Source organism: Melanotaenia boesemani, chromosome 2 (assembly GCF_017639745.1).
Source record: "Melanotaenia boesemani isolate fMelBoe1 chromosome 2, fMelBoe1.pri, whole genome shotgun sequence".
NCBI lineage: Eukaryota > Metazoa > Chordata > Actinopteri > Atheriniformes > Melanotaeniidae > Melanotaenia > Melanotaenia boesemani.
In genome coordinates, this window is record NC_055683.1 from 26,435,954 (window position 1) to 26,461,289 (window position 25,336).

At 37.6% G+C, this 25,336-nt stretch overlaps 2 protein-coding genes across 6 annotated transcripts; both read right to left on the reverse strand.

Moving 5' to 3' along the window:
- Positions 1 to 8,874: 8,874 nt before the first annotated feature.
- Positions 8,875 to 12,126, reverse strand: cenpx (centromere protein X). Of its 2 annotated transcripts, XM_041997795.1 has the most exons (9): positions 12,025 to 12,126; positions 11,861 to 11,946; positions 11,626 to 11,721; positions 11,386 to 11,526; positions 10,298 to 11,220; positions 9,762 to 9,813; positions 9,627 to 9,680; positions 9,462 to 9,550; positions 8,875 to 9,067 (listed from the first exon to the last, which is right to left on the reverse strand). In XM_041997795.1, the coding sequence occupies exons 5-9, from the start codon at positions 10,331 to 10,333 to the stop codon at positions 9,053 to 9,055; spliced, it is 246 nt and encodes an 81-aa protein (XP_041853729.1). In that variant the 5' UTR covers positions 10,334 to 11,220; positions 11,386 to 11,526; positions 11,626 to 11,721; positions 11,861 to 11,946; positions 12,025 to 12,126; the 3' UTR covers positions 8,875 to 9,052. The 2 variants fall into 2 exon arrangements, with proteins under 2 accessions (XP_041853729.1, XP_041853722.1); XM_041997788.1 differs by lacking the exons at positions 8,875 to 9,067; positions 9,462 to 9,550; positions 9,627 to 9,680; positions 9,762 to 9,813 and having other exon boundaries at positions 10,835 to 11,220; positions 12,025 to 12,121.
- Positions 12,127 to 12,991: 865 nt separating this feature from the next.
- LOC121647761 (transmembrane channel-like protein 6) lies at positions 12,992 to 24,599 on the reverse strand. Of its 4 annotated transcripts, XM_041997456.1 has the most exons (21): positions 24,326 to 24,599; positions 24,145 to 24,204; positions 23,675 to 23,790; positions 23,398 to 23,526; positions 23,179 to 23,310; positions 22,971 to 23,088; positions 22,776 to 22,860; positions 22,402 to 22,677; positions 22,101 to 22,303; positions 21,865 to 22,009; positions 21,352 to 21,495; positions 20,660 to 20,814; positions 19,686 to 19,776; positions 18,016 to 18,113; positions 17,843 to 17,938; positions 17,680 to 17,755; positions 17,468 to 17,601; positions 16,875 to 17,051; positions 16,664 to 16,742; positions 13,424 to 13,509; positions 12,994 to 13,311 (listed from the first exon to the last, which is right to left on the reverse strand). In XM_041997456.1, exons 2-20 carry the CDS (start codon positions 24,198 to 24,200, stop codon positions 13,429 to 13,431), a joined length of 2,391 nt encoding a protein of 796 aa, XP_041853390.1. In that variant the 5' UTR covers positions 24,201 to 24,204; positions 24,326 to 24,599; the 3' UTR covers positions 12,994 to 13,311; positions 13,424 to 13,428. The 4 variants fall into 4 exon arrangements, with proteins under 4 accessions (XP_041853399.1, XP_041853390.1, XP_041853373.1 ...); XM_041997465.1 differs by having other exon boundaries at positions 12,992 to 13,311; positions 16,739 to 16,742; positions 24,145 to 24,599; XM_041997439.1 differs by having other exon boundaries at positions 12,995 to 13,311; positions 24,145 to 24,599.
- Positions 24,600 to 25,336: the final 737 nt, after the last annotated feature.

Genomic DNA, 25,336 nt, shown 5'->3' on the forward strand with positions numbered 1-25,336 from the left:
CAGCCTTTGGTGGAGCCGACACAGCAGCGCTCTTTCACCAAGGGCCTCATTAAACCTGACAACATCCTCTCAGCCTGGGTTTTATTGTTCAGCCAGCTTAATGCTAAATGGCAATTAAAGGCATCACCAAGGTGCAGCTATTAATGCCATTGAGAAGATCTTTGCAAGATAAAAATGATAGCTTAATGATAACTGAACATTTCATTCTATGCCACTGGATAAAAGATATGTTAAAGTTGTGGCTTTCTATGTTTAATTCACTATTTAAGTGTTTGTATCATATTTATTATCAGAACAAATGATTAAAACAGCATAACAGACTGCTGTAACTCATTTACACCAGAGAACTGACTCAATACTAAATGGTGAAAAAGAAACACTGCACACCTCTGATTGTTAAAGCCTGCGGTAATTACAACAATCCAATTAAAGTCCTGCACACAAAGAAAAATTTCTAGTTCTCTGAAGAAATAAGTAGTTTGCAAATTTATGCACACAAGTCTATGTATTTGTCTAATTACATATTCAAAGCCTGATAGCTGTATATACACAGGGCTCTTTTTTCTCCACTGAATGGGTACGGCACATTGTTATTAAGCCATTTCTGCAACAAACTTTCTTGTTAAGTTTTGTTTTGTTTCAGCCTCTGTGTTACATCAGTGTAAAGAGGTGCTATGATGATATGCAGCTGATCCTGCTCACACTGACAGGATATTTTCTGCTACATAAAAGTTGAGTAAAGTACCATGTGATAGAAACATCTTCTCTGTAACTTCTGCTCTTTTGCTAACAAGTTCATCATGTCTGACGTTGCCGTTTTTATGCTCACAACTTGTTTGCTGTCCCCAAGTGGCAAAAACAAAGCTATTGCAACTTTTGTAAAAGAAAATGAGAGCTTCACCCTCTTGACCCCAACCTGTATGGCTTGAATATTTCTGTTGCATGCAAAAGTGGAAAACACAGGTAATGTGGTTTTGTTGCCAGGTTGTTTTCCACTGTAATTAACAGATCAAAGCATAATGTTCTATGCCACTTGTTTAACTCACCCCACATATATACAATCATCAGAGGCTGTTTAGATCCTGTACCCGTGAGGCCCACTCCTCTATGGATTACTTTTAAACATACATCTTTACTTTTTGTTTGCTTGTGAGCAGTCACGGAATAAGCGGAAGGTAAAGAGCATGGGCTCCACATGCTGGAGGGGCTTTGCTGTGTAAACCACCAGGGTTGGCAAATGATTACAACTGGAAATGGTCATAGCACAGATGAATGAAAAGTGTGTAAACAGTCTGCAAACAATCAATTTGTACTTGAGTGAGGTGGAGGGATGCCACTGTAACATCTGTCTCGCTAGTGCCACTGGAGAGTGATTAGGCCAAATTTATAGGCTGTGCAGTAAACAGATCCACAGCTTATCTTGTTGTGGTATGGTTTGATACAGCTGGTTTGAGAAGACAATGGGGATTTCATATGTTCTTATTACCGCTCTGTATACGTCTCTGTGGCTCTCGACTGGCTAATTTTATTGTTCATTTCTGAGAAAGTGCAGAAATTGAAAATGGTTCACTAAGATTTTATTCCCTCTTCCAAGACTTCAAACACTCTGAAATAACAAAAGGAAGTTGGGCAATCAAAAACCGCTGTTTGTCTATCCCCATCATTACCACATTTTGGGGTTTTTCCATTCAAAAAATCAAGTCCGTAGTCATATTATATAGACTTAAGTAGTTTGCTCAGCTGTGGATGAACAAGGTCTGCTTCCTTTCTCAGTGTCGTGGATTCAGAGAAGAATCAAATTGTTCTGATGCCTATTTTTTTAACATTGTTGCTGATGAAGGAAGATGAAGGAAGGCGATAAGATGGCCATCAGCAAACACAAGGTTTCATAACCTCAGAAATACAGTGCACGTCAATGCCTGCCTGTGTTTTCAACACCTGGGTCAGCACACTAGGATCCCACTTCATAACATGGTTGGTTTGTTGATTTTACTCAAAACCGGGTATAGAATTTTAGTTCTTGATATTTACTCAGTTATTTTGACATTATGCACTTATATCTGTTTAAGAACGTAATGGCCCATTACATCATGACTCATGAAATGAAAAATGAAGGCCCAGGACTGTTGAGCAGCTACAATCCTACATCAGACAAGAGTGGGGTAACATTCCTGTCCTAAAAATCCAGCAACCGGTCCCTTCACTTCCTGTTACAGAAAGTTGTTAAGGAACAGGGGATATTTCACAATGATAATATATTCTTGTTTCAACTCAGAATGACTCAGTATTTTTCATGAAATGTCACTGTTTTAACATTTGATGTGTTGTTTATGTTATATAGTGAATGAAATACGGCTTTATGAGATAAGTAAAGCACAGTATTCTGTTTCTTTACATTTGTTTTTATTGTTTTTTTACATAACTATTTTGAAATCAGGATTGTATATGCATTTTATAGTTCTAGCATGTAATTTTATGCTGTTAAAATGCATACTAACAAACATGACCATAACTATGCTTTTGTTAAGCAAAACAAAGCAATCCCAAATCATGACTTTTCCACCACTGTGCTTCATAGTTGATTTAAGAATTGTCCCTTAAGCGTCCCCTTAAATGCTTTCTGTAGTCTGCACCAAATAGATCTACTGCTTCTGTGGCCACACATCTCTTTGATTTATCTGTCCACTGCACATTTTTCCCAGAATGTCCGGGGGTTTGCCCTCATGCTCACTGCCAAACTGCAGTTTTGCTCTAATTTGCTTTTGGGCTGTAAAGGCTTTCTTCTGGGATTTGATTATACAGGTCAAATTTGTACAACGTGTTTCTGATCATACATGTGGACCTTGACACCAACAAAGTAAATATAGCCTGTGATAAAATGATGGAGATCACAGAGACTTGTTTTTGCATCAAATGTTCTGTTTTTAATAGTCAGTCATGGGGAAATTGGCAGATGCTTGAAATCCACTTATTTGTAGGTGATTTTATCTTATTGTGGGTTAATATAAAACAGGTGATCTTTTTTAATTCTCATGCCAGGTAACCACAAGCTTTTTTTCTTTCCTTCTTTTCTTTTGAGGACTTGAGGAAACATTATTCAGATAACAAAAGTTAATTATTATTCTGATTAAAGCAATCAGAATCTCTGAAAAATAAATGAAGGAATGTGGGAGACATTTCCTGCTGAGGCTGGTCTTTTTTTTTTTTTAGGAAAATGCTTAGAAAATTTCAGCTTATCTGCCAAATGTTTGATTATAGCATCTTTCATTTAAAAGCTTTTTTTTTTTTTTTTTTTTTTTTTTTGGTTTTGTTTTGTTTTATTTTGTTTGTTTTTTTTTTGGTTGGTTTTTTTAAGACTGATTCAATTTCAGGTAAAAAAAAAAAAAAAGTAGGGTTTCATGTTTCTAAAAAAATCATTTATTATTTGAAAATCAATATTTCAGCTAGAAAGTATGTCACAGGTATAATATTTTTAATGAATTATCATCCTACAGATAATTTTGCCTGATGGTTTCCATTGTAGTTCATACATTTCATATCATGTTATTCTTTTGGAAAAGTCTTCATCTAATCCAAAAAGCAAACAAACAAACAAAAAAAACAAAACAAAAAAAAAACCAGCAACTTACTTTAGAAGCCTTGATTGATTGTTACTCCTACAACTGCTGTGCATCTCAATTTGTATATTTTATGCTTAATTATTATAAATTATGTGGGAAGCAGTGGATGTTGTGTAGTTACACTCACAGACAAAGAGTTGATTAAAAAGTTTTGGTAATTACCCGATCACCTGTTGTAACACTGAAATGCAACACTCTTTCTTCTTTTGATCCAACTAAAAGTAAACTAAGAGCTCATTTCCACATAGTTCCTCAGCTCAGTGATTCAGGTTCCTGTGCCAGACATGGCAACTCCCTGGTGCTGTTAGTTGGTTAAGATCAGCACTGAGATGTGAGAATGGGAGAAGACCAGGGGACACCTGGACTTTTCTCTTTGGGCGCTCAGACATGTCTCGGCTGCGCCTCCGGACAGAATCAGGATGCAGGATATTACCCCTCCACTGAAGCTTGTGTAGTGTACCAGGGCAACGGCTCACCAGGATATTTGGTTGCAGAAGTCTATTTTAATTCATAATGAAAGATTAGCTTTTAGGCCATGTTAGTAACCCATATATTGGCTTTTTAGAATCTTAAAGCTGATTTGCAGACAAACAAGGAGCTCTTTTGTTTGTCCTTCGTGGAAAAATATCACCATATTAAGTATGATTGCAAACCAGTCAAAGTGAAAAAGGGTGAAAGGAAAAGATGATTAACTGTTTACTCAACAGTCCCCAGACAGACACCATAAAAGCCCATGCAGAGTAAGACAAATTCAAAGAAGCCTCTCTCTCAGTCTCTGTCTCAGTTTGTTGTTGGATGTGTGTTTCATCCGGGCCTGAGCAATTGAGTGATTTTTGAGAGTGCCGGTGTTTTGTTTTATGCACAGAGAAATACAAACACCAGCGGCCCCTTTGAAGCCTTTTCAAATTTATTGTTGTTTTTCCAGGAGAAACATTTTTTAAATTACAGCTTGTTGGGAGTGGATCTGCTTCTTTGCTCTTTCTGGAGAGAGTTTACACTTTCTGTCTGCAAATGAGTGTTACCTTCTCCATTGCATCAGATGAAGGCAGAACAATTCTGGGTGTACCTGAATCCAATCCAAATGTACCTGCTTTCAAAGGTCACTGTTGGTATCCTAATTAATAGAAATTCTCATTCAGAAAAGAAACATGAAATTTGCAGACATCTCTGAGCCAGCCATACATCATCCAAGGTCCTGTTGTATAATGTGAAACTGTATGTTAATTCTCTTCTCATTTCCAGACAAACATCTTTCCAGCAGCTCTGGTTTATTTCCAGTCTGATTTTAAAACAGCCTAGAATAAATCACCTCTCCCGGTCACGCTTTCTCATGCCAGAGAAACAAAAAGAGCTGTGGAATACCCTGCTGTGTCGCCTACAAACTCCAAAGTTTTACCTTCTCTCCAGTACAAAGCTACATATGTGCAGAAACAGGTGCACTTTTATAGTCCGAGAGAGTGGGGACATTGCCACAACTTTTAATATATTTTTTTAAATGTTGTATTCATGTTAGAGATCACATAAATCATTAAAAGCAGACCATTAAATCTAAAAAAGTTGCAGTTCAGTGCTATATATCATACACATTAAAAGGACTGTTCACTAACATCCTGCACTGTGTTATTAAAGCCACTGGATCAGGTTTTGCAGACATAAAATATCTGTGGTTTGCACACATTTGGCCCTGCATTTTTTATATCAACAGATCTATGTGACCACGTATAAATTGAGCGGAGGCCCATTCTTGTACCAGAGGGTGAGGCAATCCTTTTGCTTTGAACTGCATCACAAGGGATTACAGCTCAGGTTTGCACAACACAGCAGAGAGGAAGCTGTTTAAGACAAGGACCAACACTGCATCCTGGCCTCTAACCCTTACATGCTGACCTCTCCTGCAATCTGACATGAGACCTTGTCTACATGAAAGCTGTCCTGTTGACTCACCAGGGCTAATTTAGAGTTCCAGTAACTCCGACCACTGTGAGGACAGACGGCTAACATGCTGGCCCTGAGAGTTGTGGAGGAAACATAAGGCAGACTTGCTTGACAAACACTTATTTACACCCATGGGCTTGAAATTTTTTGAGGGACAATAGCACATGGATACTAAAAACTTAGTGCTAAGCCAAATGGTCAAATGAGACAGGCGGTAAAGTCAAGTTGCTGCTTACCATGTTTACCAGATCTGTTCACTATATGTATGGAGCTACTGCAAGAAATATTAGCCTTTCACCGAGGGCTTTACATGCCAACCACTGAAGTCCTTTAACAAGTATTACAAAGGCCAACCTCACACTGTGCCACCTGCCACCAGCTAAAGAGATTTCAATCATTACTTGGCTTCTTTTTAAATATCACCAAACATCGGCTTTCATCATTCCTAATGCGTGACCTTCGGGTTCTCAGCTTCTCTAGGAATGACTGAGTATTTTTATACCACTGCTTTTGATGGGGCCTAAAAATAGAGCGCTCTGCTGACCTCCACCTGCCGCACATCTTTTGACGTCACCTCGACTGTACTTTATTTTTAGATGCCCAAAAAATTAATGAAATGGCCTTGTTTCATTCAGTTTGTGAAGTTATGTAAGGGGATTACCCTGTTTTTGCTGCCTATCCCCTGACCATGTAGGCCACCACACAGAAGAGGGAGGCGGAGATGGAGAGTAGATGGGACTTGAGGGTAATGCATTTAAGGTAGTAGTACAGTGCTCCAGAAATAACCCAGCTGCAGGCCTAATTGTACATTTCTCTTGCTCCCCATTCTTTCTTCAGCTGCGTGCCAAGGTCTTTGACCTGATTATCCACTTCACTGGTTCCGGAAGAATCCTTTCCGCCCCCTGTGGTTAGCAAAGCTCCAGCCGATACACAGAGCACAGCAGCAGACCATCTCCAACCTTAGACTAACAGCCAAGCGCCACAACCATTTAGGAGTGATCCCAACAGAGCGCCCAAGTGGCTCAAACTGCCAGGTATGTTCTAATCATCCCCAGCATGGGCCTCGTGGCTCCTTAACAAAGCTTAGCCCAAGGACCCCAGGCCCCTTATTGAGGCCCGGGGCCTCCCACAAACCCTCATGTCACAGCAGTATATACAATCAGCCGGGATGCTCTGTATTTGCATTCTCTCTACACACGCAAGCTTCCTGTAAAACGCATGCGCTCTCAACATCTGCAGCAGTTTTTTGTGTTTTTTGGACAGTTCTTTAAAGGCTAGCAACTTTTTCATGTGTATATTTTCACATGGGACATCCATGAGGAATGCACTCACTCTGTGTCCCCTGCAGCATTCCTCCATGGTTAGACAGTTCGGTGCCCATGAGGGGGCCACAAGGGCCTCGTGTCTCCTGGACTCTAATGCATCACAGCCCCAGATGAAGCACAACATTCATGCAAGCACATGCATTCAACAGATGCATGGCATCACATATTTTTTGTAAGTACTTTTGAACGTGAAGTTGAAGTGATGAGAGTAAAAGTAACACTTATGGCAGATGACACCTGTTGCTGTGTGAAGGATTATGCCTTTCTTATGTCTCCTGCTTGTGAAGAGAGAAACAAAATCAAAAACACTTGCATAATCCTATTGATTTTTTCAGGCTTCATACCATTGACTAAATTCTTAACCACATTCAAAGAAGGACAAGATGTCAGTTAAAAGGCGAAGACTTGAAGCATCACTAATTTAAAAAAAATTACGTAAATGGTAGCATAAATGTTCATTTATTTATTTAATTGATCTGTTTATGGTTAGTGTTTGATGTGCCATACAAGTCTAAAACTGCAACTTTTACAACCATTGCAGAAAAGATGGCAGTCAGGGGAATGGGTGGATTATGACTTGTCAGGCAGGATTTCAGTTTGGACCTGTGAGGAATGAAGCTTTGAGATGATGGAAAGTTGCAGAAGTAGGAGAAGTCAATAAAAAAAAAAAAAAAAAAAAAAAAAAAGACTAGAGGTCAGACTCGAGAGAATTGTGAAATCATTTCAATGTACTCTTAAAACTCAACATTCCACTGCACAGTCATATTTTAGTATATGTGTATATAACAGTATGTATGTATATATATATATATATATATATATATATATATATATATATATAATGTTTGCATGTATGTCAAAAAGAATCTAGAAAAAAAAAGAATCTAGAATTTTAGTTTTCAGATTTTTGTTTTTATTTTCTAACTTTAAATGGTTTTTTAATGGAATTTAGCATTTGAGCACAATAGTACTTATCATACGTACTGATACTAACAGTCATGAGGACACGTAACATTTATTTGTATCACTTATTTTTCGATTCTGCAAATTAAAACAGGAGGCAATGCATTGTATCCTGCTACCGATTATCAGTCCAACAAATTATTAGCTAAAGTTAGTTTTCTTCTCCAATAACACTCACATCATTATCAAACTAAACATCACTCAACCAAACTCAGCTGCTCCAGATGACCTGCTCTGAAAGTCACCCCTGGGAAAACTAATCCAGCCTGGGCCTTTCTAAAAAAGGTGCTGGGTCAAATTCCAGGTGCTGTGTCCTTGAGCATCTATTTGAGCCTGGATTCATGACTTTAGCTAAAGTTACTTCCAGCTGTATGTAAGCATGGCAAGTCACCCAAGGGCCGCACACAGAAATAGTGCAAGGTATTGTACAACTATGCTGACTCATAGTCAAGTCACTTTGGCCAAATACACCAGTGGTGGAAAACCAGCAGAGCCACTTGGGTTAGGAAACCCCACATTATCCTCTCCCTTGTAGGCCCAACTCCCCTCTTCTGTTGTGATGAAAGTAGAGAGAGCACCTCTGCTACTCGCCTCTTTTGTTTATTTACCTTGAAAATTACACCCTGCTCTTCTTGGACCATGTTCCAATGTGTTTTGTTGTGTTTCCTTTCAAACAGAATATCTATGCGTGTGGTCTCTGGCCATGTTTGGCTAACACGTGCACACATTGGTGCACACACTCTCTCATTCAGTTTTCCCCCTGTGCTAGAGATCCCCTTTGCCCTTCCCCCTACCTCTAACCAAACATCGCAGGACAGCAAAAGGGAACTTCAAAGTGGCCGGAGGGGGTACTCCTTTTTTCCTGGCACTTGTCATCATCTAAGGGACTGGCTGCTCCCCTTATTACTCTAATTGCTTCCAACTGCTCCTGGAGGCTTTGATGAAGGCGCCATGGAGCATGCTGGAAGCACCTGTTGTTGCACAGAGGAGCACAGGTGGCCCTTATTGGTGGAAGCAGTGGAGTAAGCTTGTGGAAAACATAGTTTCTTTTTATTTTCATGTAATCATAAATTTAACAAAGAATACAGAACAAGAATCCTACTGTAAATGTAGATATGGGTACATATGAAATTGTAATGAAATATTACACATCTGTAAAGCAAAAGAAAGTGGAGGAAATCAGCACTCTGACTCCATCTTGTGGTTGTGCTAAAAGTCCAGCAGCTGCAACAGAGAAGAGATGCAAAATGGTATCTTAATAAAAGCATGCTTTTTTCCCCTGAAAAGAACAGTTTATTTTCTAGGTTTAATTATGTTTACATAAAGGTTAGTAACAAATTTTTTCGTTTCCAAGTTTTGATGTACTGATGCACTTGTACGATCTGTCTCATGTCCACGCTACCTTCTATCACCATTTAACATGACAATATTAGCAGTTCAGCCATTGAGATTGTTAGTAAATTTTGTGAACATACATACATATGTGTGTGTGTGTGTGTGTGTGTGTGTGTGTGTATTATGTATGTAATAAAATGACTTAAATCTTATGCTCTAAGATAAAAAAAAAAATAAATGGTTCTTTTAAAAAAGTCAAAAATGAAAACGCTGTACTACATACAAGCTGAGGTAGGATCTTTTCAAAATGCTCAATCTCTACTTGGTCACAGTCCTCTGATTCAGCTTGTTTCAGTGATCTCACCACAGCCTCTGGGAACAAAACAAAATGATCATAATCATACAAGCATGTTACAAAATGTACAGAAACCCACTGATAACTCTTTACCTTGTACAAACACTTTCAACATCTCTGCCATGAGCAGTGCAGCATCACCACTTACTGTAATCACACAGAGATCTTTTAAGCCTTAGCATCACAAAAAAGCTAGTCATGACAACACAGTCCAGTTACCAAACTCACGTTTGGTTTTGTCCTCCTTGAAAGAGCTCGATAAGATTTTTTGTATGGTTTCCTGTATGCATAAATAGAGCAGAATGTGAAACACTTTTATAATGTGCCTTTTGCCAAGAAACTGGCCACATAAAATACTTGTTCTTCAATTTTAAAAACAAAGATATAATTGTGTTTACAACTGTCTAATTTATCTTCCTTTCACCTACCAATTTGCCTTCAGAATATTTAGAATTTTAGAATATCTTAGACATTTTCATTTGTTTGAAAAAAAAATGGTAATTGTAACGCGCGTTTATGAATAATTACGACGCACTCTTTAATTCGGCGTACATACTTGTGTATTAATCGACTAAATATACGAATATTTAATACGTTAATTTGTCGTCTAAAAAAACATGCATTTAACTCTTTGGGCTTGACGATGGCGTATAAACTATACGACGTAAGTAAAAGGAAGAGGCAAAGTTTGTTTTACATGTTCACAGAGAGAGACAACTAAGCGCTGACTAGCTTAGTAAAGGTTACAATGTTGTTGGTCCTACCTTTTTAAAGAAAATTTCTTCCTCGTTCTCCGCCATAGTTTGACGCTGGAGTGCAAGTTGGCGCTCTGCGCAGGGATTGGCTGTTAATATTTGACGTCACTACAACCGCCCTGTTTCGATTACGGCTTCCTATTTAATCTGAATCAGAAACACTTTAATAACTGCAGTGCAGTGCTCCTTAACACCAATAAACATATATAGACATGTATGTCTATACTTAAAACAATTACATACAGTGAGAAAGAAGGAAATAGAAAACAGAGAAATAAGAGTCCAAGTGAAATTAGAATAAGGTGCAAATAAAAAATGAAATAAAAATGAGTTTTTAAAAAAAAGTAAAAATGGTGGTGCTATGATTTGAATTGAATAAAAAATGTTTTAGTTCTCTCAGACTAATTTAATAATTACCTAGTTTCCCCACATACTATTTTCTGCTTAAATTATATTTGTGACTGTAGTTCATTACGTCTTCACATTTAATGAGATGTTCCTCCAAATGAAGACGTGCTTTAAGACAAACTAACGACAGTCCAAACAACTTGTTAAATCTATTTTTATTCTTAAGAACACAATTATGAGTCAACAATGTGGGCAATTTTTACACCTTTCAGCAGTGTTAGTGTGATTTTGTAAAGAAACAAGTCACGGTGTAGCCACCATTAGTGGCTGTGCAAAAGTCAGAACATGTGATTAGTCAATGGCATAAGCATGTTGTCAAAGTACATGCAGAATGCAACGTAGAAAACTTTCATAAAAAAGAACTGTGAAGTGCATAGTAAGTTTTTGTACACAGTTATATTGTATTTATTTTACTCATTCTCTAACCACTGTGCATCTTCTAGTATGTAGCCCAGACCCATGGAACGGCGTGGTGCAGCTTTAACAGGGACTGCATGCGTCTCAGTCTCTGATGTCTCCTCAATCTGCAGAAAAGATTTGCACATCAGCTGATGAGGGATACAGACCACAAATCACTGTTTAAAAATCAAATACTACTAATATATATTCTTGCAAGCTGATGATTTCTGTTTAATGTCCAGTATGAGAATACTCTTAACGGAAACAAAGAAACACCAACTTCTATTTACCTTTTCACAAACAACTCGTTTCACTATCACCTCTGTCCCCCCAATATCGTGAGGACCAGCCCAGTCTGCTCTGTCTGCTTCGTCCTCAGTAGAAAACCTCACAAAGGCACATGTCCTTTTTTTTGCAGATTTGGGGTATTTCTTGATTTGGGGACAAATGGAGAACAAAAATCTAAACTTTTTTAAACATCATCAAATTAGATAAAGTACTAATAAAAGCAATATTTTTTCAGTGCTTACCTCACACAATGTGACGGTGCCATATTCTCTAAAGTAAGCCTTTAAATATCCTTCATTTATGTTGGGATTTAAGTCTTTGATAAACAGTCCATGGTCCTGTTAAATGATAGAAAACCCACATGTAGCTATATTAGCAAAGATACTTAAATAAATTGAAAGAAATCATAATGATAATACTAATTAGGATGAGATTAAAAAGATCAAATTGATCCTCGGAGAGTTGAGGAAATCTCACCAGTGGTGTCTTTTGGAAATAATCAACCAAGTATTTTTTTGGAAGACGTAGAAACACTCTTCTATTAGGTTCTGTCTTAATGTTGTCTGGAAAAAAAATATATTTTTAGCACTGTAATGAGAAAATAATGAAATGTGAAATAAAGGACAACAGTTTTTACTTACCAGATGTCATGACTGACAAGCAGATGTAAGGCAGGCTCCCTCTTCAAAGTACTCCAATTCAAAGGAGAACAACTGCGTGTGGAGTGGGCTCCCATCCATGTTTATATACACTAACAAATCTCCTCCTACTTCAAGTTTAGTTTCTATTTCAAGTTCATTATAAGACGCTGTCTAGCTGAACCAACCAGTTCAGCAGCCAGCAAAGAAATTATTTGGAATTAGTGGACTGATTACATTTTTTTAGGAACAGTTCTACAAACCTGGTCTTTGAAAGTATGGAATTACTTGGTAATACATAGGAACAAGCCATTTTGGTTTTTGCCAGCCATTATAATCTGGAAGAGCTAATTGTCTAGATGAAGCAATACAGTTTAAGACATCATAGCATTTTTTTTTTTTTTTTAGCCAGTGAAATAGTTCATGTGAACCTGTGTCATCAGTTGCGTTGGGAGCTGCATCACAGTAGACAACTGCAAAAGTAAATTATATATAAACAAAAGGTTTTGAAAGCCAAATGTCTCCACAGGCCTATCTGATATGGTATTTCAGGTACTTGGAAATTTGTATGCATGCCACTATCTCAAGAATTCTATCTTTTTTCCAGACTTTTCCCAGTTTTCCCAATGAAAAACAACCTTCAAGATTACACGGGACTTTAAACGTGTCTGGCTCATTTAATCATCACTGATTTACTTTTTCCAAGACGGTCACGGTTAGAGAAGGAATGCCATTGGACCACATAGTTTGTTTTAGTCATCTTATGTTTTTTTTTTTTTTTTTGGAAATGATTGTAGTTGAGAGGTTGACAATATGTAGGAAAATCATTTCAACATTTTAAATTCTAGATGTCATATTAAAGTAACTTATTGTTTTTTGCTATTTACAGAAAAATAAGTTACTACTATCACAGTACAGGCTGTCATTTGTTGCACAAGTGACCTTGCCATGTTTTGGCTCATCAGTAGCGTTAATGTTCCCAGTCAGGTTTCCTCATTTCAAATACACAGCATGTGTTCAGAGAGATTTATTATATTTTCTTTTAATTCAACATATTTAAGAACATAGTTTACAAACTATACAAGAATTGTGAAAAAGCAAATGCAAATACCTTTGACACTTAACTACTAATGAACATTTTTTTTTTTTTATTATAGAGTCAGGTCCACTGCCAAATGATAAAAGGCTCAGAGAAATTCAAAGTAACCAATCAATTTCTTTTGCTTTCATTCTAGACACTTCTGCGTGTGATGAGATTCCATCTGGCATGTTTGATGCGATAAGATCTTTCTGTGGGGAGGAAAAAGGAAATGTTTTGTTTATGTAGGAGTTTTTTTTTTTTTTTTAATCTAGATGCATTTTTGTGTGACAGATGAGGTAATTAAAATAACAAGGAACCTACCTACCTTATCTCTGAGGAGAAGTCAAATCATTCTGAGTGTAAAGATATTGCAGTTGCGTGATGAGGAACTTTTTATCTTTGCCCTCCTGTATGACATTTAAAAAGAAAACAAATAAATGAACAATATACTTTAAGATTGGTATCAACATACTGCAGATGTGTCATGTATTTTAATGGCTCTAAGTTTTTAGTTGGTCAATACCTTTGGCAAAGATTTAAATATCTCAACAACTGGAGTGATTTTAATTTAAAATTCCCCTGGGGAAAAAAATTACTTCAATGCCTGGATCTCTAGGCAGATCCAGATAAATCCAGAGTCTACGTCTATGTCTTCCATGTTCAAAGTGTTTGCAGACTGCGCAGTCTAGCCTGCTCTCATTGGTCAGTCCATGAAGCCCCTCGCTGATTGGTTGTAGTGCCATGCGACAGCGACAAAAATTAAAAATTTTTCTATTTTCTTGGACAGAGATTTTCACCTCAATAAGCAGGTTCCATAGGAAATGAATGGAGAAGGAGTGATGTCGCCTCCCGTGTGTCGAGCCCATTAGAAGCTAGAGTAATGCCATCAAGCATATGTTGAGATAGTGTCTCTGGAAGGTTTTTAGGGCCAATAACCTTAGGGTTGCCGGAATTCAAAAGCAAAAATTTACAGGTGATCCAGGTCTTTATGTCCCTAAGGGTGCATTCAAGCTTCTGATTCCATTCCTAGTTCATTTGCATGCAAATTCTACTCTGTTTGGGCACGTGTCCAAACAAACTGATTTGGATCAAAGCAGCAGACAGGTCTGCCTACAAATACAGGTCTCAGTCTGTTTCAAGTGAACAAAATAAAGAAAGATGACAAAGCAAAAGGTGATTGTGGGTTCAATGCACGACATTGTAGATAAACACAACCAAAACATGTGCATGAAGTATGATAGACAGCTCTGGCCTCAAGAACGAGGTCAAAGTTCTGCCATGGTCCTTTCCCACTAGTACCAAATTAGGCCTACCTTAATTCAACTGACACTACACCACAGTGTTTTTTTTTTTGTTTTGTTTTTTTGTTTTTTTGGCAGGCATCTCAGTTTTAGTCTTAGTTTTAGTGTTCAGGACGAAAACACTTATTAGTTTTAGTCACATTTTAGTAATTTCTAAGTTTTATAGTTTTAGTTCAGTTTTAGTCAACGAAAACTCAAAAAGGTTGTGTTCTAGTTTTAGTCAAATAAAAAAAGTGTTTTTTAACAAATTAATTTAGGTCAATAATATGTATTAAAAAGTGGAATCAAGGTTGACAGGTTATAACGAGTAATGCAATTCATAAAACAAGTTAACCTTACTGCTTGTGCATAATAACCAGATCCTCTACCAGACTGATAGCTTTAGCTGAGACTTTCCCATCAACAGAAATGCAATGCTGCCATGCTGTACTTAACTGCTGTTGGGCAGAAACCTTTTATTTCTATATTTCACCTTTTCTCATAAATTGATGTCCCACTTCATCATACAAAAATAATTACAAAATTTAAAAGGAATGGTTTTAGACTTAAAAGGTTTCCCAACCAACAGCAAATACTTTCTGATCTACTTAGGGTCATGCATTACACATATAAAGTGCTAACCTTGGAATCAATTACTCCAAAAAAGCAAAGAGCAACAACATTCTTACTTTGGTAACTGTGGCTTAATTTCTGAGAATTTTCTGAAGTACAGTATTACACCCTGAACATACACACGACCAAAATAGGAAATAGGATGATAAACACATGTTGAACTTTACCTAGTCTGTCAGTGAAATTATGATAGATTATAGTTAAAATATGTCTATATGTCATTTCGTCACTTCCAACCACCAAACCCCTTGGTCGACGCTGCCGCCATGATTCATCTATGAATGAATAAACTGCTTGTCTACGTGCGCTGCACGTCTGGTGGTGGTGGCCAAGGTGTAGCAGCATTGCTGACTAACAGATTGCGCTCACAATAGGCAGAAATGTTGTGCATTTTTAATGTCGGACAATCAGCCCTTGAACATTTTCGTCTCATCAACGAAATCTTACAAACATCTTATGTTTTCGTCATCAGAGAGCCATTTTTAGCTCGTCACCGTCTCATTATCATGAAAAAAGGGTTTGTCAACAAAATAATTTCGTCATCGTCATCACTGACGAAAACAACACTGCCACACCACCCTGGTTTTGATTGTTCCCATTACAATAGAGGACAAATGAGGTCTCAATAAGTGTGGAAGGGGTCGTCTTAGTAAGGTGGCTAGTAAATATCGTGAAGTCATTTGTTTGCGACACACACGGAACAACAATGGAGGACGTCAAGCTTGTGATTTACGGGCAACATGCAGGGTCTACAACTTTGTGTTGGACCATGGTGATTGTTTTTGAAATGCTATCTCCGCTGCCATTGCTGCCAATGATGTTATCCACATTTGGGATTTTAAAAGATGGTGGGGTCGGGAGTTGCTGTCATGACTCATCCCATGAAGTCAAATTCTGGCCAATATTAGCCTGCTATCTTGACACATCACAATTTTCAGCCCGGCTCTGTACCTTTACAACCCTGATGGAGTAGGTGCAAAAATGTATCTACTCGTTCCTGGAAAAATCCTGATGGGAACACCTACAAATTGGGAGGGGTGGTGTTGTGCTGGGCTAAGTGGGTACCAGTGGGAAAGGGTCAATAGAAATATGGTAAAATTGAGACCACTAAGATTTGACGCAGCTTCCCAATCATACTGAGTCCAGTGGAATACCCTGGAGTGATTGCACCCCAATAACTAATTAGTTTCCGCAGGTTTTGCTGATAAGTAGAGCTGGATGTCATCAGCATAACAACAGAGGTGTACATTTGCTTTTGATATTGCCCAAATGAAGCATATTTAGAAAGAGATAGGTAAAAGCATAATTAAACAGTAAGTACCTCCACTGTAAAGAACAAGAGGATCAGATAATCTTGAGGGTATTTTGATGAAACTAAAGCTTGTAATCCTGAATCCACATGAATGTCACTCCATCTGACAATGCCATGCTATACCTTTAAGAGCTGGTTCAGAAGGTGCCAACTTTGTCAGTGAAGAAAACATAAGATCTTGAGCACACCTCTACACTGTGAAAGGGCTTTTATGGAGAAAACAGAATCACCTGGATCTCCTGACCTCATACCTACAAAATTTTTCAATATCTACTATTGTCAAACTGAATAGAGAGAGACTTCAGCACCTACTTTGAAAAACTTAGACATGCATACATTTTCTATTTGCTTTTCTAACCGCACAACGATTTTCCTTTGGCCATCAACAACTTGTGTGTGAAAATAGATCACCAGTCTGTAAGGGAGAAAACAAAGCAAACATGAGATCAAGAATAGAACAGAAGAATAGAACAATATCAGATCAAGAGACAGAAAATGAATCCCTTAAGAAGAAAAATGGAATAATATTTTGGTCATAACTACTTACAGAAGGACTCCAGTGGCCAAGAATAAAAAGAGTGGGTTTTCTATCAGGGAGTCATAGGCTTGGGTGAGCCACTGCAGAAATGTATGAGATTTCTTCAGCTCCTTGGCCCACAGCTGCCCTGACTCATACATTCTAGTTAGATTCCTGAAAGGACCACATGATGACGAGGGTTTAATCCTGGATGGTGACAGATAGGTAGATTTAGTTGATCTTTTTATACTTTCCAGTTTTCACAGCTTCTGTGCCAACTGCTAATCAGCTCACAGAAATCAGCATCTACAAACATTAAGCTGAGGATTGTCACATTAATGACCATCAATGCTAGATTATCAAATTAAATTATGTAGAGATATGACTTATACAGCTTGTTGATTGTGCACTTATGTACATAAAACAGTCTTTTATTCCAATGCTATTAGAAAAAGAAATATGAGCCATAAATAACTTCTTTTTCATTAATGTTTATTAAATTGTCATTGTGTTTAAATATTTTAGAAAGATTCATTTGTGGTGGTATGCCCACATGCTTCTGTAAGCATCACAGTCAAGAAAAAAAATAAATAAATAAAAAGGAAAAAAAGTATTGTACTCACATCCAAATTGTATACGTGACAGAGACAGCAGCACCAAGAAATGAAGGAAACCACAGAAGAGTGATGAACAGTGTTGACATCTGAGTGGCCCTCCAGGGCTTTTTGGATGCCTGACAGTTGAGCATCAAGCTAAACTGCAAACAAATTAGACAAGAATGTTTCTTGTAAAATTCAATGAATCACCATCAAGTGACAGAAAATGCTATACCAACCTTCTTCATGTAAAACAACACGAACAGCTTTATAATTTGAACTGCAGGCAGCAGTGGAGCAAACAATACACCAAGCCTGGAAATAAAAGACCATTTTTTTTTTCATGTTTATTCTTAAGTATGTGATATTTATGAAACAATGGAGTTAAATGAGCATATTTACCAAGTCAGAGTTTGTCCGTATATCAGCTCTAGCACATTATGAGCAATATCAAACACTGGCTTCCTGTTCCTTTTCAATATGTTCTTAGATATCAGCCTTTTGGGAAGATGGCAGTAAATGGTTTAGTGTAAACATTAAAACTAAGTTACATGGCTGATGAAGAATTAACTTGCCTCCATAAAAATTCCCCCAAAAGCGTGTAAAGCACTGTGACGATGAAGTCCATCAGGAGTAGCTGATAAAGTTCTTGGCCCACAAAATTCTCCCAACACTGAAAAATGAAATATAAATCTAAAGATGGGATATTGATAACATAACCAAAACAAATAAATTAAGTTTTCAAGCATTTTATGCTGAACTTTATAAATCAGAAGTAGTAGGTAATAAAACAGCCTGCTAAAATTACCTTGCTTATCTGAAGAAGAGGCAAAGAAATTGGTTGAACCTATATCATTAGAAGAATTACAACAATCTGAGAGAGAAGTGCAAGTAGGAAAATTACCTGGAATAGATGGGATTCAACCTGAATTTATTTTAACATTCTGGAATATTCTCAGTCTATTGCTTTTAAAAATGATACATTATTCTATAGAAAAGGGCTCAGGAACAGCGGCTCTACTCTGAGCCCCTCCAGGATCACCGAGCTTCTCACCCTATCTCTAAGGGTGATCCCGGCCATTCTGTGGAGAAAACTTATTTCGGCCGCTTGTATTCGCGATTTTGTTCTTTCAGTCACTACCCACAGTTCGTGACCATAGGTGAGGGTAGGGGCGTAGATCGACCGGTAAATCAAGAGCTTTGCCTTTTGGCTCAGCTTCTTCACTACGACAGACTGATGCAGAATCTGCATCACTGCAGATGCCGCACCAATCCGCCTGTAAATCTTCCGCTCCATCCTTCCCTCACTCGTGAACTAGACCCCAAGATACATGAACTCCTCCACTTGGGGCAGGACCCTATTGCAGACCCGGAGAGAGCACTCCACCGTTTTCCGGCTGAGGACCATGGTCTCGGACTTGGAGGTGCTGATTCTCATCCCAGCCGCTTCACACTCGGCTGCGAATCGCTTCAGTGAGAGCTGAAGATCACGGCCCGATGAAGCCAACAGAACCACATCATCCGCAAAGAGTAGAGACCCAATCCTGAGGCCACCAAACCAGATCCCCTCAACACCTCGGCTGCGCCTAGAAATTCTCTCCATAAAAGTTATGAACAGAACCGGTGACAAAGCAGCCTTGGCGGTGTCCAACCTGCACTGGAAACTATTTTGATTTACTGCCGGCAATGCGGACCAAGCTCTGACATCGGTCGTACAGGGACTGGACAGCTCGATTCAAGATGAGGTACAGCTAAATAATAATGTACGCTGGACTTAAATGATAAAATCTCAAATTAAATTAACTTTAAACATGCTTGCTTAAAGATCAGTAAATAACTAAAATAAAATAAATGCAAAGCAACAAAATATTCTACTTTGGCATATAGCAGCAGATAAAATTAAAGGCAAAATTGAAAGATGAATTTAAGATTGACTTTCCATTTTGCAGCTGTCCTAATTCCATTTATTCAATCAATATGTCTTGTTTTCTTTATTCATAATTATGATTAATTGTTTATGATTAATTGCCCAAGGTCCGAGGGGTAGGTTAGGTTGGGTGGGGGGTTTACAGTTTATGTTATAATTATTAATGCCATTGTTCTTTGTTGTGAAGAAAATATTAATAAAATATATGATCACAAACAAATGAAATAAACAAAAAGTGGGTTATTATTTGTGTCACATGCACTGTTAAATAGCACACAAAACTAGACTAAACAGACATGAAGGTTTCATAAATGTCACCTGAAAATGTGAATTTTCTTGTTGCTCTGCAATTCTCCCCAGCCAGCGGTAACACAGCACTCCAATAAGACTGACCTTCAACAACAGATTCCTAAGAAATTTAAGTCAAACACAAAACATTTCCATTACCAAAAACAGGTTGGAGACTCTGTCAATTACAAAACATGTCTGTCTTGTCAGTGTGGGACAAAAACTTTGCAAGCTAGCAGACAAAGAGTAAGAAAAAAAATAAATAAACAAACATTTCTAATGTGTTCTCTTTTAACTGTCTTTGTTTCAAATTATTCCTGAAGGTCCTGATTGTTAAGGGGGTTTATAGTGAAGTCACTGTTCATATGATATACTATCTTGGGGTTCACTGCTCATTTACTTTTTAGCTTCTACTTTTGCACAGTTAGTCATGAGACATTACTTGACTTATACCTAGATTAACTAAGCTGCTATTCTCTTTTTTTTTTTTTTTTTTTTTTTTAGGAGGAGATCATTAAATTTTCATCTGTGTTCCAGGTGAAATTGCTCTGACATAGTTACACATATCTTGATTCTGACACTTCTGTAGTGTTTTAGCTCTCTTTTCAAGACTAATATTATACATATAGCCCTTGTAGTTGTGCACATGTACTTAATTTATTTTGGGTAAGTCATTTTAAACAAGAGGCAAAAAAGATAGGTCTAGTCAAGAAGATGTTAATTTACTGAAGTATGGTATTTTTTACTTTAAAATAAAATTTTAAAGAAGGTTACAAGAGTATTATTTCTATGTAAATTATTTTAATATTCTATATGTTTTATAGATTAAATTTATTTAATTGACAAGGCTGGTTGTGAATTTGGGAACACACCAGCTATAAAATAATTACTATGCTAATTCATATGCTCATATATTCGTAAATTTAAAAAATCAATTTCCAATGGGATTATTACTGTATATATATTTGTTGAAGTCATAATTGTATTTTAATACCGCCTCTTACCTGAAGATGGAGACATACACGCGTGTTGCAGGTGAGTCGCTACTCTCTATCCAAGTACACAAGTTGAAGACACCAGGGAGTAAAACATTGAACCCCGACACCATTGCACCCAGCACCGGCAGTTTCAACTCCTCAGAACTGGGTTTGATGGTCTCCTGTGAAGGAAAAGAGAAAATATACCCATGAGACCTGCCAAGTACCAACTAACATGTGGCAACCAAAGTGAAGAGAAAATAATCTTAACTTACTGTTAGCCTGCAAACAAATGTGATAATTGTATTTTTGTTGAAAGGAGTTAAACATGAGTGCTGGGGTAAAAATCTTTTCATCAGATTCCTTATGAAAAAGCAGAGTGCTGCTGGTTTGGATTTACCATATTTTTCCAGATATTTGTTCCAGATGGAGACTAAAACTCTGATGCTCATCAAGCAAACATCCATCAGATCAACAAAAGCAAAACAACTTATCTTGTTCTGGTCACTGTCAGTATGTCAGAAGAGACATTTGTGGGGAAACTTTATGAAGAATTAAAACAGCAGACAAGAAATATGTTAAACACTTAGCAGGAAAGAAATAGCAGAAGTAAATGAATGTGGTAGGAAGTGTATTTTGTGGTAGAGGAGATAAGACTCAGTGGTTGTCAAATATATCCTTTTCTGTCACAGGGCAATTTCTGAAGTTTCCCCTCTTACTTCTGAAAGCATGTGAACTCCTGTCGCACCAAGTAAGATACTCGTCAGACATATTAACCATGCTATCCCATTGACGATAATGCAGCAGAATCTTTGCATGCAGCTCTTTTCCTCCTCTCCACTGATCATCTCAGACAGCTGTTCCTGTTAAAAGAGAAGTCTTTGAGAAGTTGGAACAGTTAAATAACCCTGATATTGCTGCATGTTGATGATATGCAGCACTGCACTTTTCTTCCTTTATTTTCTAAAGAACAGTTTTAAAAAGAATCTCCTAAACATGAAAAAAATCTCCTAAACATGAAAATGGTCATATGTGCAGACATGCACATGCTGAGAAGAATGCAGAAAAGGGAACACAAGGTGTTAACAGAATAAAAGAAAAAAAGAAGGCTGAGTGTGAAACTGTGAGCAAACATGTGAACTTGTAAAATAGTTCAGTCATTTAAAAAACATTCTACATTTAAAAAAAAATTCCATTTTAATATATCACATATTATTAAAGTAATTACTTACTTTAAGCTGAGTGCTGATTTTCTCACTGTGAAGTCTGACAGAAGATTTCTTGCTGACTTTAAAGTCCCAGGTGCAGAAAACCTTTTCAGCCAGATTCTCGTTAGACTTGAGGACACGAAAACTTTGCCCAAAGGACTTGGACATGCTGCAAGAGAACAATATGACCGTAAAAATAAGATACATAACTGATGTATTAAAGACAAATGAATGAACAATTAATGAGTTTGTTCTCCAACCTGTACACCAGGATGATGCAGATAATGAAAAAGGCAATGGCGATGGTGGATAAATAGGCTACAGGTATGCTGTACGGCACCATTTGTGACTCATCACTGCTGCAGATTTGACCATCAGTTGATTTCAAATGATCAGCCTGACAGGTTTTAATGGTGGCATTTGAGTAGTAACCATAAAACATCAAGCTCTGAGAAAAGTAACCCTGCAAAGGACAAGAAGTTGAAGACAAATCTGAATTAAATTAGTGCTGTAGAATTAAGCTTGTAAATACTGCCGAGGTTTAGCAAACAGCCACTTCACCTTGCCTGTGAGAAGTTCAAGGCCAGTAAAAGTGTTGAGGTGCAACTCAGGAGAAGGAGGAGGAGGAGGAGGAGGAGGGTAAATAGCTTGGGGGAAGATCAGAAACAGGCCATTGATAACAAAGAGGAGGAGATTCAAGAACAGGAGGGTGCGGAGAAATAGGAAATAGGAGAGTACTCCAGTTCCATAACGTCCGCTCAGCCTCTTCAGGGGTGAATACCACAGCTTGACAGAGCTGAGGACTGGGAAGCAGCTGAATGTGCAGTGACTCCAAGTCTGAGATGAAGAACAAGAGACAAGAGTAAATGTTACACAATAAGAAGCTGAGAAACAAAAGTTTCACACCCTTTAGGATAGAAACTGTTTGAACTCACCTTTGAAATGTATACGCAGAGGTAACAGTTGCACTGGCAATTTCTGTTGCGTGAACTTTCAGACACAGAACTGTAGACAAGATGTCTGCGGGGGGGTCAAATGGAGGTACAAGTGATAGCACATTGAAAGGTCACAAGATGCTTCTTACTGATCATACTGATTTTTATTTGGGCTACAAAATCTCCTGCCAGTACCTGATTTCCTTCTTGTCTGCCAGGCTAAGCGGCATTGCTCTCAGCTTACGTAGGCCCTCATTCATTGAAAGGCCCCGGAGTTCTGACACTAAGTGCTCCTTATCATTTTCAGCAAATCCTACACAGAAATATAAGCTCTTAGTTAAGTCATCATCACGTCAACTTACTGTATGTAGCAGTGCTACTTGGCTTAGCATCTCTGATTCACCTTCAGTACTCATTTCCTCCACCTCTGCCTGGAATCTGGAAGTATGGCAGGAGTCATGGGGGGAGATCTGGGCTGGAGGTGGCAGAGGTGAGCGTCTGGCTCGCACAGAAATGCCTGCATAAGTATGTAGCCCTGCATAGATGAGGAGATGTAAATGTAAAAGTTCACATGTGTGTACAAAAAAAGAAAATACTGTTGAACAAAGAGATTTTAACTCACCAGCTGTGCGACTTGGCATTGAGGAGAGCACTTTCAGTGTAGCAGCTGACCAGTTTTGTCTCTGCAGAGAGCTGCGTTTCCCTCTGATAACTATTTCTGACATTTCACTGCTACTAGTTGACTCACTGTCTGCAAGAGAGAGTTAAAAGTCTCAAAAAAACTATAATAATTGTGATTCAGCTGTTAATGTTCTTGGCTTATCACAATAAAAATAGCTAATTTACTCAAACAACCAGTTAAAGGAAATAAATTTTGCTGTATTACATCAGAATTTTACCTGAGTTTTCTGCAAATACATCCATCTCTATGGCTTGGGGATACCTCTGGACACAAACTGCTGGCTCTGTAAAGAGCCTGAAAGAGTCCTCACCTGGCTCATCTTCTCTTGTGTTCCTGCAAGGAGTAAATGACCCTAAAGTCTAAAGCATTTCAACCAAGCACCCTTTATGCAATGGCATGTGCATAAAGTATGTTAAATGTTTGTTTTTAATACCCCTATTTTCTAAAAACATGATTTACTTAAACCCCAGATGCTTTCAGTTTCCCCATCTTTAGAAGCAAAAGGATTCAAAATATTACTAAATATATTAAAATGGCTCTTTCCCATCATCTGCCTCTCTAGAAGCACAGAAAAGGGTTTTCTAATCAATCATAAGATTTCTTTTAAAGCCAATCCATTCCTTCAAATGTTCTGTGTAACTCACAGAATAAAACCAATTAACAAAAAAAGATTAAAAAAAAACTTACTCATAGTCAGAGTCCATGTCACAAATGTTGATACTGAAGCTCCCACTGTACGCCATGGCTCTATAGCAAATACACACCTTGATTCAGATTGTCTCTCATTCGCTCTTTTGTGGGGCAAAGGACAGTGACTTATCACTGACACTGAAACTAACTAAAGCTGTGAAAGCTGTCTGTTATTTACCCTCCCACAGAGTAATGCCACTTCTTAAAAGAGACGCAAGCGAAGGCTGCTTGATTTCCTGTGAAGCTGTAGGACAGAAAACACGTTATTTTTGGTCTTTATCACACAGCTGTTATGGGCATTAGCAACTTGATCACAAATTAAAAATGTGTCAGACAAAAAAGTATAAAAAAGTCAGATGCACATGAATGAAAAGTCAAATTAAAAATAGTAACAATCAAAAGACGTTAGTCTTCCAAATACACCATCCCATACTTCCTCTTTCTCTTGCACAGCTGAGCCTTATTTGCAATCAGAAAAATGGTGCATGACTAATGATGTGCAATATAAGCATCTCTCATTATTTTATGCAGTAAACAAATACACATGTGTAAATTATGTATAATAAACAAAATCATAATCATATTTTCAATTAAACAAGCACTGAATGCAGTTATTTTCTAGTGGCTCTGTAGAATAGCAGTCATAAGTGTTTGCTTTCCTCTAGTGGTCAGAATGTGAGACTGCAACAGCAAGTCCGAGACGAAGAGTTGAATTGTGGTTAATCTGAATACTGGAATCACACAAAAATGTGATTTGAGAAAAGCTATGGTTATTTCCTTTTCATGTATATTTACCATTTTTTTATTTAATCTAGAATGGATTGAGCCATCTACAGGTGATGTGCATTTGTGAAATAAGAGAAGGTGTAGATTTAAGTCATTAAAACTTTAAATTAAAATATCCCTTATTATAAAGAAGACTGATTTTGTCAGGTTAAACTGGGCCAAAAAAGATATTAAACTTTCAATGAAAAGTTTAAAATTTGTAACGTGCTTTTTTAGGTGAATGCAACACTCTTGAAAGAGCTAATTGTAATTGAACTGACCTATAATGGCTCAGTAATGGACACGTGGCAACACTTTGAGTATGGTTCCACCTAGTGGAGAATGACAGCGGTAAATGTGACCGTGGAATGTTTTAAAATGAGAATAAACTGATAATAAGCTCAACAACTGGGTGGCTTTTTTC

Coding starts and splice junctions, on each gene's coding strand:
- cenpx (XM_041997788.1), bottom strand. Junction 11,722..11,860: donor ATTTCCAAAAGACACCACTG/GTGAGATTTCCT, acceptor ATCATTTAACAG/GACCATGGACTGTTTATCAA. Junction 11,527..11,625: donor GCACCGTCACATTGTGTGAG/GTAAGCACTGAA, acceptor CCCCAAATCAAG/AAATACCCCAAATCTGCAAA.
- LOC121647761 (XM_041997456.1), bottom strand. CDS start 24,200: ATGGCGTACAGTGGGAGCTTCAGTATCAACATTTGTGACATGGACTCT. Junction 23,527..23,674: donor TGTATTTGCAGAAAACTCAG/GTAAAATTCTGA, acceptor TCTCTCTTGCAG/ACAGTGAGTCAACTAGTAGC. Junction 17,602..17,679: donor TGTTGTTTTACATGAAGAAG/GTTGGTATAGCA, acceptor ATTTGTTTGCAG/TTTAGCTTGATGCTCAACTG.